The following is a 14,177-nucleotide window of genomic DNA, read 5'->3' as shown; positions in this document are numbered from 1 at the left end:
AGTATGAAATAATATTGTTGCTGTCGTGAAGTGCCATCGAGTCACCTGCAACACATAACGACCCTATGGCCAGCAGCTCTGAAGCCTGCCCTGTCCTGAGCCAATCTCACTGATTTCCACACACCAACTCCCATTGCCATAGTTACTGTATCAATCTTTCCCATCCAGGGTCTTCGGTTCCAACTTGACAGCAATGTGAGTGAGTGAGCTAAGTGTAAGTTCCTCAAAATCATCTTCCTAAAATGTTTAATCTTGTGGTCTTTATGGGAGTAGTCATTGAACTGACAAATGACAGCACCAAATGATGTCTGGGGAGCTCTGGAGGGCCAGGTGGTAAGGAGTTGTGCTCAGACTCAAAGTTCAAATCCACCAGCTGCTCTGTGAGAGAAAGATGGACAGTCTCCTCCTGTGTGATTTACTCCTCTGAAAACCCGTTGGACGGTCAGCTGTGACTCAGTACTGACTTGAAGACATTACATAATCATCTTCCTAAAATGTATAATCCTGATGGTTTTAAACGCATGTGACCAGTCACAGAAATGACAAATGATATCCACCATCATCCTCAACAGAATCAAACAAGATAACAGGCTCAGACACTACAGTGCTTCAATGAAGACCTTCATCAGCTGCCTTCGAGATGCTTGGTCAAGCTCTCAGTATCCCTGATAATATAAATAGAAGTGGAACTGTTAACAAGGTAAACTAAGACTGCAAATTTATACATTCCTCTGATTATACAGGAAATTCACAGAGGTCACTACTCAATGTGCAATGAACCCTAAGTTAACAAGGATAGGGTGGAAACATAGTGATCAAAAAACCTCAAACACTTCCTGGGATAAGACAGTGGTGACAGCCATTAAGTCCATGTCCACACGTGTGCTCACCTTAGAGAGGCCTGTGCTGGCCTCTTAATCATTCTGTCCCTTCCCCTGATAGGTGTCATGGCCATTTAGAGTCACATCTGCTTACTGTTTCGCTGAGTTTCCTGTCACCCCTACTGGATATATCCGTTTCCTGCTGTTTTCCGGCACCTAGAACAGTGCTGGATACTCACTGAGCATTTCGTAAATGAGTGAACTAAGACAATTGGAGGTGGGGTCTGCATAAGAATGAAAACGCTCCTGCACACTTGAGCCCTCCGGAGCCTCTGTACCATTACATCCACCTGCGCTCTGTTCACAGGATGTCTCTGATTACAGAGTGTGTGGAACAGAGCAGGGTGCCAGCTTGGCTGGGGGCTCCGTCAGACCCACCCTGACCCGACCTGTACGCGATACTGGCCTGTTTCCTGTGCAAGGAGCAATCTTAGTTGGAGAACTTTGTCACAGGGGTTGGGATCCCCCAGCCCAGGGCTTACCTTTGTACCAGCTGACGATGGGTTTGGGGGTGCCCATCACACGGCAGGCTAGCTTGACTGTCTCTCCCAGCTCGGCTGTGCAGTCTGCCAGCTCTTCTTCAAAATCTGGGGGACCTGAGGACACACATGGGGCTCTAGAAATTTGTGGGGCAGGGAGTCCAGGCTCCTGTGTGTGCGCCTCTGAATGGAGCCTAGGCAAACCTTGGGAAGTTGGCCACTCATCCCTTTGTCAAGGCCCACCCTCCTTGTTTAAAGAACCCCATGTCAGAGGACAGAGCTGTCAGAGCAACCAGCCTGTTTCCTCACCCAGAGCTCCACACTTGAGGGCTAAAAGGGGCCAAGGTTAAGTGAAATAGACTGGGTGTTGGTGAGCAGTGGTGGGGACTGTGGAAGGAAGTGTTCCCATTTAGCTGAGGGCGGAGTTGCTCTTCATTTCTTCGTCACTGTCAGGAGAGCGAGGGGCCTAAGAAGACCACAGCGTCCTCACCTCTAAATGCTGCACCAGGGCCCTGCCCACAGCACCCTGGACACCACCTGTCTCTTGGCCCCACTGTGTGTGACTTAAGGCCCTCCAGGGGTCTTATCTTTCTCTCCTTGTCACAGTTAGCTAACTCTTAGCTTTGGAGATTTCTGCTGTTCTGAGTGAACAGACATAAAATTGCCTGGACCAGCCCAGCAAAGCCAGTGAGCATCCTGTGGTGAGGGGCAGCTGAGAAGTCTGGCTGATGAAGGGTGTGACTCTTAGCCTCAGGGACACGTCAGCCTAAGTGGCACCCAAGCCAGACAGTGAGTAGGGTACCCTTGAGGGGCCACCCTCAACCCGGGAGGCACTCACGCCAGACAGGCAGAGCAAGACGCTGCTGGATGCCACAGATCTCCTTCACCCACGAGTTCTTGATGATGACAGTCCGCGCCTGCAGCAGGTACTTGCGCACCGAGTCCTCTCGTTCGTGCCACACCTCAAAGGCACGATCGTCACCCTCCACTTGGTCATTCAGGTCGATGCTACTCAGCTAGGGGGGCATCAGAGGAGGGCGGTCAGTGCTGCATGTGCCCCTGCTCACGGGATGCATGTGACCACGCAGAGGTGTGCTCCCAAGGGCCAAGAGCATGGCAACTCACACCTCCTCACTCCCGCTCTAGCAGCCCACTGACCCCTGCAGGCCACAGGACCTGGGGGCTGCTGCCAGATCTGGGACTCTGCCCATGTAGAAGACAGGGCAAACCCCTGAGCTCCACAGGCTATTCTGAGGCCACCCCCCAGGGCAGTGGCCACAGGACTGGTGTCAGCCTCCATCCTCGCCTTAGAACCAGGGTTCTGCACGGACAGGAAAAGACACAGTCCTCCCTCCCTGCAGGGTCCCACTGTATCCATTTACAGAATGGACCGGCGACCACCCAACAACCCTCAAACCTTCATCATGTTCCTGAAGACATAGCTGAAAGTGTCAGTCCGAGAGTCCCGCTTGGGCTTACAGATCACCAGGTGGTTGCGGAAGAGGAAGACGTGGCGGTTGTGGCCTTTCCAGGGCATTCTGGCCCCTGGTGCCCCTTCCCATACGATGAAGTGGCCCTGGGGATGTGGTCAGATGTGGCTGATGCAACTCCAAACCATGGGGTGAATAAAAGCCCTGCCACCCCACACATATGCTCTGGCACCCTGGCAAGCAGAGAGGGGCATGGACCCACCTGTCGGATGGGCTCGCCCAGGGCCTCCAGGGTGCCTGGGTAGTTCTCCATGAGAGACACATGCAGCTTGTTCTCTGCGCGCTGGGGCAGGGCTGACACCACCGCGTAGGCCTGCTCCAGCAGGGCGCAGTTCTGCCTGTTCCGGGCCTTGTTCCGGATAAGGTCCTGCCATGGGACAAGCAGGGAGTTCACTGGCTGGGGTCTCAGAGCCCTGAAACAGGAGTGAGGCTGAGGGATGGGCAGTGGAGGGGCCCTGCACACCTTGAGGAGGGTCTGGTACTGCTGGATCCGCTCGATGGGCTGCTCCAAGTAGTGCTGCAGCGGCGGAGGGGGAGGCTGGGAGGGGTCTGCTGCAGACAGCGTCTCCTCAGCATATTTCTGTTGAAATCATAGGGCAGGTCTCAAGGTAAGAGCTTACAGTCCTGCAAGGAGCCCACTGTACTCACCCAGCCTGGTGCAGCGTGGGGCACTGGGAGGCAGGGATGAAGATAGGATCTGGGGATACTGCTGCCCTCCACTACCCAGGTCTGCAGTAGGTAGCTGTACAAAGGCAGACTCTGGAGAGCTAACAGGCCAAACTCCAAGAGTCACCCATCAACGGGACCCGTGGGACTCATCACCCACACGGGGCGAATGTTAAGTGTCATGCTGAGACAGAAGTGACCAGCCAGGTGAGCACAGATCTGGAGGGTGGGCTTTGTTCGGTTTCCTCATGACGATAGGGTCTGAGGGACCCAGGCAGGGCTATGAAGGAGTCTGAGGACTGGAGATGAACACAGGCTTAGCAGACAACCGGTCTAGCCTGGGCCTCGCAAGAGGGCTGGGGTCAGATGAAAGCCAAGAACTGGCCCTGGAGGCCTGGAAGCAGAGCAGGCAGGGCTGGGAGCCCACCAGACTTGGGGCAGGTGGCACCTTGTAGAACTCCTGGATGGCTGTGCTGACAACCACGGACTCAGCCTGCACGCGGCCCACCAGGAACTCCAGGTACTGCTCAAAGGCCTCCTCGTTCTTGATGAAACACATGGCCACATCGTCATCTGTGTCACATTTCTGCAGTTCCTGGAGGAAACTGCACAATAGGGGCTGTAGTCAGGGATGGGGCTCAGGCCTAGTAAAGGTAGAGGGGCCTCAAGTGGTACCCAGAACCACCACCTCCCCCCTGCTCACCCACCCAGCCCTGACCCTTCTGTTTGGGGAAGAATCAAGCAGAGCCCTGCCCAAGGACTAATTTCCTGTCGTTCCTTGAGAAATATGAGAGTCAGCGTGCTGGGCTGTAGGGCACATGTGTGCAAGTGAGCACGTGTTTGCAGGTACGTTTATTTGAGCACATGTCTGTGTACACCCAGAGATATAAGCACATGTGTATGGATGCATGCACATGTGTGTGGGTGTGTATGTGTGTGTAGGCAAACACATGTATACAGCAAGCATCTGTGGTTGTAGGTAAATGTGCACATACATGGCATGCATATATGTGTGTGATATATGTAGGTATATGTGCACAGTCACATGCATTTCTGGTGTATACATGTGTGCAAAAAAGTGTATGCATGCTTTCACATTTATACAGAAGCGTATGTGTGTATATATGTATACGTGTGTCTATATACATTTGCATGTATATATACATATATACACATAAGTGTGAACATGTGCCTAAGCAGATGTATGTTTTCATGTGTATATATATGTACATGTGTACATGTGAGAGCGTGCATGCAGATGTGCACACATATCTATGGGTGTACAGTTTAGGAGACCTGCATCTTATGTGTATGGATGCATGTGTGCACCGGCAGGAGGACATGTACATATAACGCACAGGCACACATGCCCACATGTGTGCAGGGCGGTGTGCAGCAGGACACCTGTAAGAATGCATTCCTGCTTCTGTTTGCATGCACATCTGGGCTTGAAGCGTGTTCATCAGTGCACTGAGGTAGCACAGATGCTCCTGTATGAAGCCAGCCTCTCCACTGCATGGTCCTCCCTTCCTCCACTCCTGCTCTAGCTGACCACCCCTGTGCCCGCCCACCTGTATGTACAGAGCCCAGCCCACCTGCTGTGGAAGTGGCTGATATCCTTCACATTGCGGAAGATGACCGCCTTCTGGCTGGTCACTGCAGCTGGCGCCTGGGGACAGCGGTCCAGGTGCTGCATGTGATGGCTCTGCAGGAACTTCAGCATGCCCACAAAGTCCTGCTCGGAGCTCAGCAAGTCCTGGATGACAGAACTGAGGGGCAGAGAGAGGCCTCATCTCAGCCTGGCACTAGGCACTATGTCACAAAGTTCTTTCCTCCTCTGGGCCTTAGTTTCCTCAACTGCTAAATGGGTGCTTGGACTTGGTAGCTCCTTCTATTTCAATCTCGTAGCCTGCCACCTAGGGAGCTCTGGTAGCTTAGTGATGAGAAGTTGTGCTGCAATTCCAAACGCATGCAGTTCCAATCCACACGGTGCTCCATGGGAGAAGGATGCACAATCTTCCGTCTGACTAACTGCTTCTGAAAACCTGCTAAAGGGCCAGCTATGGGTCGGTTCTGACTTGATGGCACACAACAACAACAACTGCCTACTACCTATTTTCAGAGAGAGGCAAGTTAGTGGAGAGGGACAGCCCCACATGCCCTCCCCTCCAGTACCCTCTGCCAGTGTGACATTCTGAAGCAAGAACTCCAACAGCCCCAGCCCTGGTTATCAGGAGCCCACACTCAGGAGCCAGCAACAGGTCCAGGCCCCCAGACTGCTCTCTGACTACCTCAGCTCCATATCAGGAGGCAAATTCCCACAGGAAAACGAGATGTCCCAGAAAATACTACGGTTAAGACCCTGACACTCCAGAGTCAGAGCCTGAGTGGATGAAAGCAAGTGCCAGCCCCTGCCCACCAGCCATCCTTCCTCTCACCTCAGCTTCATCTTATATTCATCTTCAGACATGGCTTCTCGGGGGAACTCGGGGGCCTCAGCAGTACCCCACTCAGGCGAGAGCTGATGAGAACCAGAACGGGTCACAGGGTGGGCAGAGCTAACAGGGGCTCAGGTTTCCTCCTTCCCCTACCTCCACCCCAGCCCCCCAACTACCTTAAGCCTCTTGTCCAGATAGGCGGGAGACACCCAGCCCTGCCGTGAAGGGCTGGACTTGGTGGGCTTGGTGCGCACGAGCCAGCGCAGCGGGTGTGCTGAGTCCAGGACCTCCACGTACTGTCCCTCCCTCAGCGTGATGGCACCTGGCTCTGCCCCCAGTGGGAGGTAGTCGGCTGTGGCCATGTAGATGTCAAAGATCTGGGTGGGGAGTCAGAAGAATCCAGAAAGGGTTCATCAGACCTTCCAAGGCCCCAATAATCCTCGGGGTACTCAGATGCCCCAAACTGCATGGCAGGGGCTGGTCTACAGAACATTCAGCACACCTGCTGGTCCTGCCACCCCCAACTCCCACAGAACAGCAGGGATATTAGGTGACCTTTGTTCCACCCCATCCCCAGGCCAGGGCTGCCTAGCTTTGAATTTTATTTATTGTCTGTTTCCTCTTCCCTAACACAGACACACACAGACACACAGACACACACACACACACCCTCTCTAGGCCTAATACAATGCACTGGTAAACAATAGACACCAGATGCATTGTTTGCATGAAGAAAGGACAGAATAAACAAAGAAAACAAAACAAATTCTTTCATCAGCAAGCAGCTTCAATGGAATTACTGCTAGCTGCTTACTAGGACTGACATTCTAGGTCAAACTCAGGCCTGCTGTGTAACAAAGCTCCCAGAGTCTCTGGCCCCATTTAAGAGTCCTGTCCTCTGCTCTCCTGGGAAACTCTGCAACACCGTTTTGTTTCCTTTATATCTCTTTGAGCTCATGGGTCAACAGCCATCACACAGAGAGAAAGCAGAAATTCCATGTGATTCCGTTTCTGTGTCGTTCTGACATGGGTGTCTCTGAGCTCTACTGGGGGGAAGCAAAAGGGCTGGAGATGTAGGAGGAGGAAGTGACCACAAAGCATAGAGCGGAGGCCTCAGGCCGAGTGATCAGGTGCACAGGTGTGTGCATGCGTCAGGACGCACTGCGTTAGCTGCACTTAGGACTGTGTCCCGTGAGGCACTGGTTACTTCACAGAGCTGGTGTTTACAAGGGGTCCACACACCCTTCTAATTCACCTTCCTATTTTGGAGGATTTACCAACCTTGCAGCATTTTACTGGAGATGGACTTTTATGTGTCACCTCTTACATGTCATCAATTTGACCCACTTCTAAACACTGATGCAGTTTCACCTAACTTGCCCAAAGACATTTTTTTTCAAAACATCAGGTTCTAGCCAACACCATAAAGGGCTCCTCCAGGACTGTTCTAATCGAGTCTCTTGCTGTCCCTCAAAGTCCTGAGCCTTCTCCCAGCTGAGCCCAGCCCTCCCTCTGCCCTGGTTCCCAAGGGCTACTCCGGCTGGCCCTGACCGTGCACGGCTGAGGGCTGCCCACCTCGCCACGGGCATCACCATCCTCTGATTCTGAAGAGGACTCCTGGATGCTGGAGGAGGGTCGTGAACGGCCATGCCGGGGTGATGGGGACGGGGTCTTGGACTCTTCATCACTGTCACCTCCAGGCACCTGCAGCCGGGCTGGAAGAGGACAAGGACACATCACAGCCCAGCGAGGGCCTGGGATTCTACAGACAGCCATGGTGCACACAGCTCTCACCCTGCACAGAGGTCTGCAGAGCAGGGGGGAGAGCCTGTGGCCTCACTGCCCCAGCCAGCTCACTGCAGGAGCCCCAGAACTTGAGTGCTCACCCTGGGTGATTTTGGCCGACACCATCTCTGTGATCTGGGAGGTGAGCTTCTGCAGGAACTCCTCCGTGCCGACCTCGGCGAGGGAGAGGTGTCCACGGGCCTCCTCGGCTGCAGACAGCTCTCCTAGGGGTGCAAGTCCTTCATTGAGCCAGGTGTTCACCAGTGATGTGCACTGAGCACCCTGCATCTGACCCTGTTCTCAAAGCACAGACAGCGACTCAAAGAGGAACAACCTCTGACAAGTAGCATCCCCTTCCGGTGGGCAACGTGGGCAAAGAACTCCTCACAGACAGAGGTGATAAGGAAGCAGGGCCGGGGAGGACAGCCAGGGGCTCTGCTGGCTGAGGGTGACTGTGAGGGAGTCCCCACAAGTGCTGAGCACAGGGTTTCCAGACAGGGGGACAGTAGTTATGGAGGAGTCAAGACAGAGCTGAGGACAGAGCCTGGTGGGGTCCAGGCCCCTGGAGCAGAAAAGCTCTGCCAGTTGTAGATGGGGCCAGAGGCTGCAGGAGCCATGGTGGAAGAGGCTGGCAGAGGTGAGTGGGGGCCAGGCAAGTGCACGGTCTCAGCAACTAGGGGCAGATTCAGAAAGAGCACTTTCTTCAGAGGCACAGGACTGAGTGCTATGAGCAGGACTAGGGGTTGCAGGAGTCAAGGAGGGTGCGCCTTCTCCTTGACCTGAGCAGCAGGAGGGAAGGGTTGTTGTCATCTAAGGTGAGGACAGTAGGGGGCGTGGAGCTGGCCGGTGGCAGGGCCAGGACTCCTTGCTGGGCTTGGGCTGAGAGTGAGGTGAGAGGTGTCTAGGATGGGCCCAAAGCCCTGGTGGCACTGTGAGTTACGAGCTAGGCTGCTAACCAAAAGGTCGGCATTTCTCATCTGTCTGTTTCTCTGCAGAAAGATGGCTCGTTTCCTCTCACCAAGATTTATAGCCTGGAAACCCAGTGGAGCATTGTTATGAGTCAGAATCCACTTGATGGCAGTAAGGGTGGGATCTGGGGTAAGATGAGCCTCGGGGTGGCCCCAGGCAGAGCAGAAATCAGGGAACAGGTTAGGTGGTGGGTGCATGGAGGGCATCAGACCCTCCTCTCTGCAGTTAATGCTTAATCTTTTCCATCAAAAATAAAGTTAAAATAATAATAATAAAGTTTAAAAACACTGAAGATGCTTGGAGGCAGCTGATCCTTAGAGGGGACAGAAGGACACGGAGCAGCCTCTCACCCTCCACCTCATCCCATGGGCTTTCCCCTGCCATCTTCCCACCCAGCATACAGCCAGACAAAGCAAATGTCTGCTAGGTGTGAACTATCAGCCACATCTATTGATCAGTCAGCCTTGATGGTATCAGGGTCAGACCTGGCGGGGTCACGGCCACCTGTCAGAGCGTCGGCTCAGCACCCACAAGACAGGGCAGGGACCCGCCTGGCCAGCAAGCAGTCTCTCACTCCACAGCATGTGCCCACCAGCCCATACCTTTCCTCTGTCCCATCAGGTCGGTAAATCCCACAGATTCGGACAGCTGCGTGGAGACGGTTTGAGTCCTAAAGAAAGTAAGGGGGCCAGGAGTGATGTCATTGGCCTGAGATGACCCTGACCTCTGACAGAAAGCAGGAGCTCTGACAGAAAGCCAGTCAGAGGGCAAAGGTCCAGAACAGCTCAGGCAGAGGGTTTTACACGTCAAGGGCCTTGGAGAATGATACTTTTGTGATAGGGAAACTGAGGTACAATGAGACAGGGAGCAAGGGGAAGTTCTCAAGGCAGCAGCACCACTCTCACATGCAGGGTGTCTGCCTCCCTGGCATTGGCCCTGCGTGGCCGTGGGGGTCTCAACTCACCCCTGCAGGAAGGTGGAGATGAGCGCCTCCTTTGCACCCCCCTGCTGTTCTGCTGTCCTGGTCTCCTTGGGCACTGTTAGGAGAAGTGACCCAGTGAGCACAAGATAGCCCTGGCCGAGGCCAATTTGCCCCAGGGGCCTCCAGAGTCCTGAGGAGGGACTTGGCCTCTCCCCTCAGGCTGTGCCACACAGCCAGTCACGCAGACCGTGACAGGAAAGAGGTCGGTACCTCCTTGAGTCACTTGCCAACAGAGGCGCTCATGAGTACCGGGAGAGGGACTTTCAGGGTGCCCCAAGTGTCAGGAGGGGCTTGTGCATGGCTCTCAGGTGCCTCAGACAGATGGGGCTCTGACCTGCTTTAGGGTCTCCCTCTGCTTCTTACAAAGCCCCGGGGGGGGGGTACAGAAGAAGAGATAAGAGGGCTCTGTGTGGGGTCCAGGGGCTACCGCTGATCCCCATCCACAAGCAGATCCTACTCACAGCCAGAGACATGCAGGCCTGCAGAGCAGAGCGCCTGGCCAGCAGCATTGGTGGCGATGCAAGTGTAGGTGCCCTGGTGCTGCCGGCCCACGTCCAGCAAGACCAGGCTGTGCTTCTGCCCAGAGCTGGCCACCGTGTAGCCCGGCGTGTCGGGTCCAATCCACAGCACGCCCTGAGCAGCCTCCTCCCGCAGCCAGTGCACAGCCGGGGCGGGGTGGCCTGCGGGGTGAGCAGACAGGAGGTGAGGGCAGCATCTCCAGAAGTGACATGGGGTTTCTGGAGTTGGGCCCCCCAGTGGAGCCTATTATTAGGAACCTTACCTTCAACTTTGACTGAGAAGGTGATGCTGGAGCCCTTCTTCACCTTTTTGGGGGTGAACCTCTCCAGTATTCGGGGCGGCACCAGCTGCTCTTGCACATCTGGTGGGAAATTGGAGCAGGTGGTAGCTGACTTACCCCCTACCCCTGTCTCCCAGCAGTGTGACTCCGAGTCTCACCATACCCCCTGGCACAGCCCTGGGACTCAGGGCCCAGCTCCCTGCACCACCTGTGGGAAGCCCCTGGCCTCTCCAGCCCACACCTAGTTCTCCTCCTCCCCATGGCCTGGATGATCTCTCCACTCCCATCCTGGCTAATCAAGCCCGTGTGGTGCCTCGTGCTCTGGGCCCGCCTGCTCTCTCTGCACACAGCTGCCAGACCCTGGCCCGGGAGAGTGGCTGCTCCGGTTGGCATATCTCTGCTGTGCCTGGTCCCAGCACCAGGGGGCAACGCCTTCCCTGCTCATCCGGGGCTATCTTACCCGGTACTGGCTTTTCTTCTGGTTCATCTAGACCTGGAAGAGGCGCAGACATTAGGCCCCAGTATGAACACAACCCTGACACTCCGCCCTGCACCCAGGACCACCCGAGTGTCTGCAGATCTGTCATAGGTGGGTGCTCAGTGGAGGCCCTGCCCAGCGTGGGTGTAAATCTTCAACCCCTTGCATAAAACTTGGCCCAGGAGACTCCTGGAATTCACACATTTGGGAAGTTTTACCCCAACTCCCTTCTAGCCTGCATTAGAGGCAGGGCTGAGCTCTGTAATAAACGCAGGGGCTCCTGCAGAAAAGTAACGAGGTGCCATCCACCATGTTAATGTGGGCAATGAACAGCACCTGCGGCACCAGGCCAGGTTTTGGCACAAGCAATTTTGCCATGCACTCGGAATCAACGTTCAGTGCTCAGGAAGTGTGAACCTTTATCACCAAAGTGACCACTGACTCCTTTCTTATTACAGTTCTACATGGCTGTGAAGCCTGCTCTGAGCCAAATTCCTAGCCAGGTGGGCAAACAGTCAGGATAAAGATCTCAACTCTGAAGGTGCCCTATACCCCTGCATCCACAGTTCCTTTAGGTTGTCTGTGACAACTGAGCAGGCAGGAGTAGTGATCGTGGGCTCCAGGGTCCTGGGTCGGCTGCAGCAGGACGCGACGTGGGTGTTCGCTGACTCAGACACTTCCCGGGGCCCCAAGCACTCTCTGCCCAGCCTCCCTGGTACCTACCGCGCACCACGAGGCGGGCAGACGAGTAGGCTGCGCCCACGGTGTTGCTGATGTAGGCTGAGTACTGGCCAGAGTCCTCCCTGGTGACTGAGAGGATCTCCAGGGTGTGCAACGTCTTCTTATCAGTCATGCGGATGTGGGGGGACACGGACAGAGGCTGCCCATCTTTGAACCAGTACAGGCGAGGTGTCGGGTAGCCTGGAGCCACAGGGAGAACAAGGACACACAGAGTCACCTGCCTAGGGACCTGTGGGAGGGTGGGTACATTGTGTTCTAAGGACGACGTGAGGAGGAAGTGTCCCTATGATGGGATCTCTTGACGAGTGCCAGTCTCCTGTGGCGCGAGGCAGCACTGGTCAGGGCTTCCCTGGGTGGTGGTGTCTCATTATGACTGAATGGTGGTAGCCTTCGTACCCCGTGGTGCCCCTTACTCCCTTCTCCTCTTACCTTTCACCTTGAGGTGGAACTTGGCCAGGCGTGTGCCTGGGGCCACCTGCACGTCTTTCAGCTCTTCCACTACTTGGGGAAGCTGCCCCTCCTCTGCAGTCGATTCCATGCCCTCCTGTTCCCGGCTGCCAAGACAGAAAAAAAAGGTACTATGGCTGGAAGAGCAGCAAAAGGACTAAACAAATGGACAGGGTGACAGAAGACCACAACGGCCTGTGAGGAGGCTCTGTATTCTGTCAGTCTGAGGACCATTTACCTAGGGGCCCAGGGACCCACCAGTCTACTGGGCTCAGTCCAGCTTCTGCTCAAAGCCCTACCTGGACAAGTAGCCTTGGGCACTGAAGTAAGATGAGGTCTCGGTGGCATCAGCTGCAGTGTCATAGTCTGTGCTTGTCACTAGGAAAGAGAGGACAGAGCTGGTGAATTGTCTGCCAAGCATGCAGGTTAGATGGGGTTCGGTGTGCCAGAAGTTACCTCAGTACCCACAAGCTCTGACTGTGCTGCCTTCCCCGAGTGCCAAAGGACTTACAGTTTCCAGTCAGGCAGTGACACAACCCCAGTCAACTTTCCAGGCCCACAAAATGGGGCAGCCATGTGTTGGAACAGACTCCATGGCAATGGATTTGGTTTCTAGTTAACTTAAAGTAAGACTCTTTGACTCAACAAATTGTAAAACTGGATAAAGGAATATATGCCTTAAAATCCACAGGTGAGGACTCCTAGTTCCAGCTAGGATGAACTACCAGAGACCTAAAATACCTAAAACAACCAAAAAAAGAAAAAAAGACCCTGATGTTGTCTGCAATGCATAGCGACCCTACATACAACAGCTCTGAAGCCTGCCCTGTCCTGAGCCAGTCTCACTGACTCTGACATACCTGCCCCAGTTACTATATCAATCCTTCTCATCCAGGGTTTTCCTCTCTTGCACTGTCACTCCACCCTTCCAAGCACAACGTCCTTCTCCAAGGACTGATCCCTGCAGGTCATGTGTCCAAAGTATGTGAGATGGAGCTTCAAAATCCTACCCTCCAAGGAGAAACTTGGTTTCACTCCAAACAGATCTTTTTTGTTTTCTTGGCAGTCCATGGTATGTTCAAGACTCTTCTCCAGCACCACAACTCAAACTCATTGATTTTTCTTCTGTCATCCTTAATTATTGTCCAACTCTCTGATGTATAGCAAGTAATTATGAAGACCATGGCCTTGATCAGGCCTTCGGCTCTAGACTGACATCATTGCCTCTCAGTACTCAGGGAGAGGTCCCTGACAGACGGTTTTCCCAGTGTATTCATCTTTTGATTTCCTGACTGCTGGTGGTGCCAAGAGTGCTGACTGCAGAGTTGAGCAAGCTGTAATTATTAACAACCTCAATCTCTTCTCCAACTATCTTGGCATTGCCAACTGGCCCAGTGATGAAAATCTTTATCTTCCTGATATTGAACTTCAATCAATACTGCAAATTACAATCCTCAGCCTTCTGCAGTAAGTGCTTCAGGTCCTCCTCAGTTTCAGCAAGCAAGGTTGTGTCATCTGCATAACGCAGGTTGTTGATGAATCTTCCTCCAGTCCTGATGCCATATTCCTCCTCATAAAGTCCAGCCTCTTGAATGATCTAGTCTGCATACAGATTGAAAAGGTATGGAGACAGGACACATCCCTGATGCACTCTTTTTTCTGATTTTGAACCATATAGTGTTTCGTTGCTCTGTTCTGACGACTGCTTCCTGGTCCAAGTATAGATTTCACATAAGCACAATCAAGTGCTCTGGGATTCCCATTCTCTTCCCAGTCAGCCACAGTGTGTTGTGATCTACACAGTTAAATTCCTTTGCATAGTCAATGAAACACAGATAGGCATTCCTCTGGTACTCTCTGCTTTCAGACAAGATTCATCTGACATTAACAAAGATGTCCCTAGTACCACATCATCTTCTAAACCCAGCTTGTATTTCTGGTAGTATACTACTGTTCCAGTCATTTCTGGATAATCTTCCATAGTGTTTTGCTTGCACGTGATATTAGTGTGATGTTGTTGTT

The 14,177-nt window shown here is 53.7% G+C and overlaps 1 protein-coding gene across 1 annotated transcript in view; it reads right to left on the bottom strand.

Annotated features, from left to right (window-relative positions):
• OBSCN (obscurin, cytoskeletal calmodulin and titin-interacting RhoGEF) overlaps positions 1-14,177 on the bottom strand; it is a 212,129-nt gene that overhangs the window by 36,198 nt on the left and 161,754 nt on the right. Inside the window, 19 exon segments of the mRNA XM_006894039.1 lie at positions 1,364-1,477; positions 2,199-2,376; positions 2,778-2,936; positions 3,053-3,217; positions 3,314-3,430; positions 3,965-4,121; positions 5,112-5,285; positions 5,955-6,037; positions 6,131-6,331; positions 7,530-7,669; positions 7,841-7,963; positions 9,311-9,378; positions 9,673-9,745; positions 10,152-10,370; positions 10,472-10,570; positions 10,950-10,982; positions 11,691-11,888; positions 12,138-12,262; positions 12,455-12,533. Coding sequence (XP_006894101.1) covers positions 1,364-1,477; positions 2,199-2,376; positions 2,778-2,936; positions 3,053-3,217; positions 3,314-3,430; positions 3,965-4,121; positions 5,112-5,285; positions 5,955-6,037; positions 6,131-6,331; positions 7,530-7,669; positions 7,841-7,963; positions 9,311-9,378; positions 9,673-9,745; positions 10,152-10,370; positions 10,472-10,570; positions 10,950-10,982; positions 11,691-11,888; positions 12,138-12,262; positions 12,455-12,533 — 2,505 coding nt within the window.

Source organism: Elephantulus edwardii, unplaced genomic scaffold, assembly GCF_000299155.1.
Source record: "Elephantulus edwardii isolate Elephantulus edwardi_28Jun2011 unplaced genomic scaffold, EleEdw1.0 scaffold00133, whole genome shotgun sequence".
Lineage (NCBI taxonomy): Eukaryota > Metazoa > Chordata > Mammalia > Macroscelidea > Macroscelididae > Elephantulus > Elephantulus edwardii.
The sequence above is the reverse complement of the archived record's forward strand: the minus strand, read 5'-3'. Positions and strand labels throughout refer to the sequence as shown.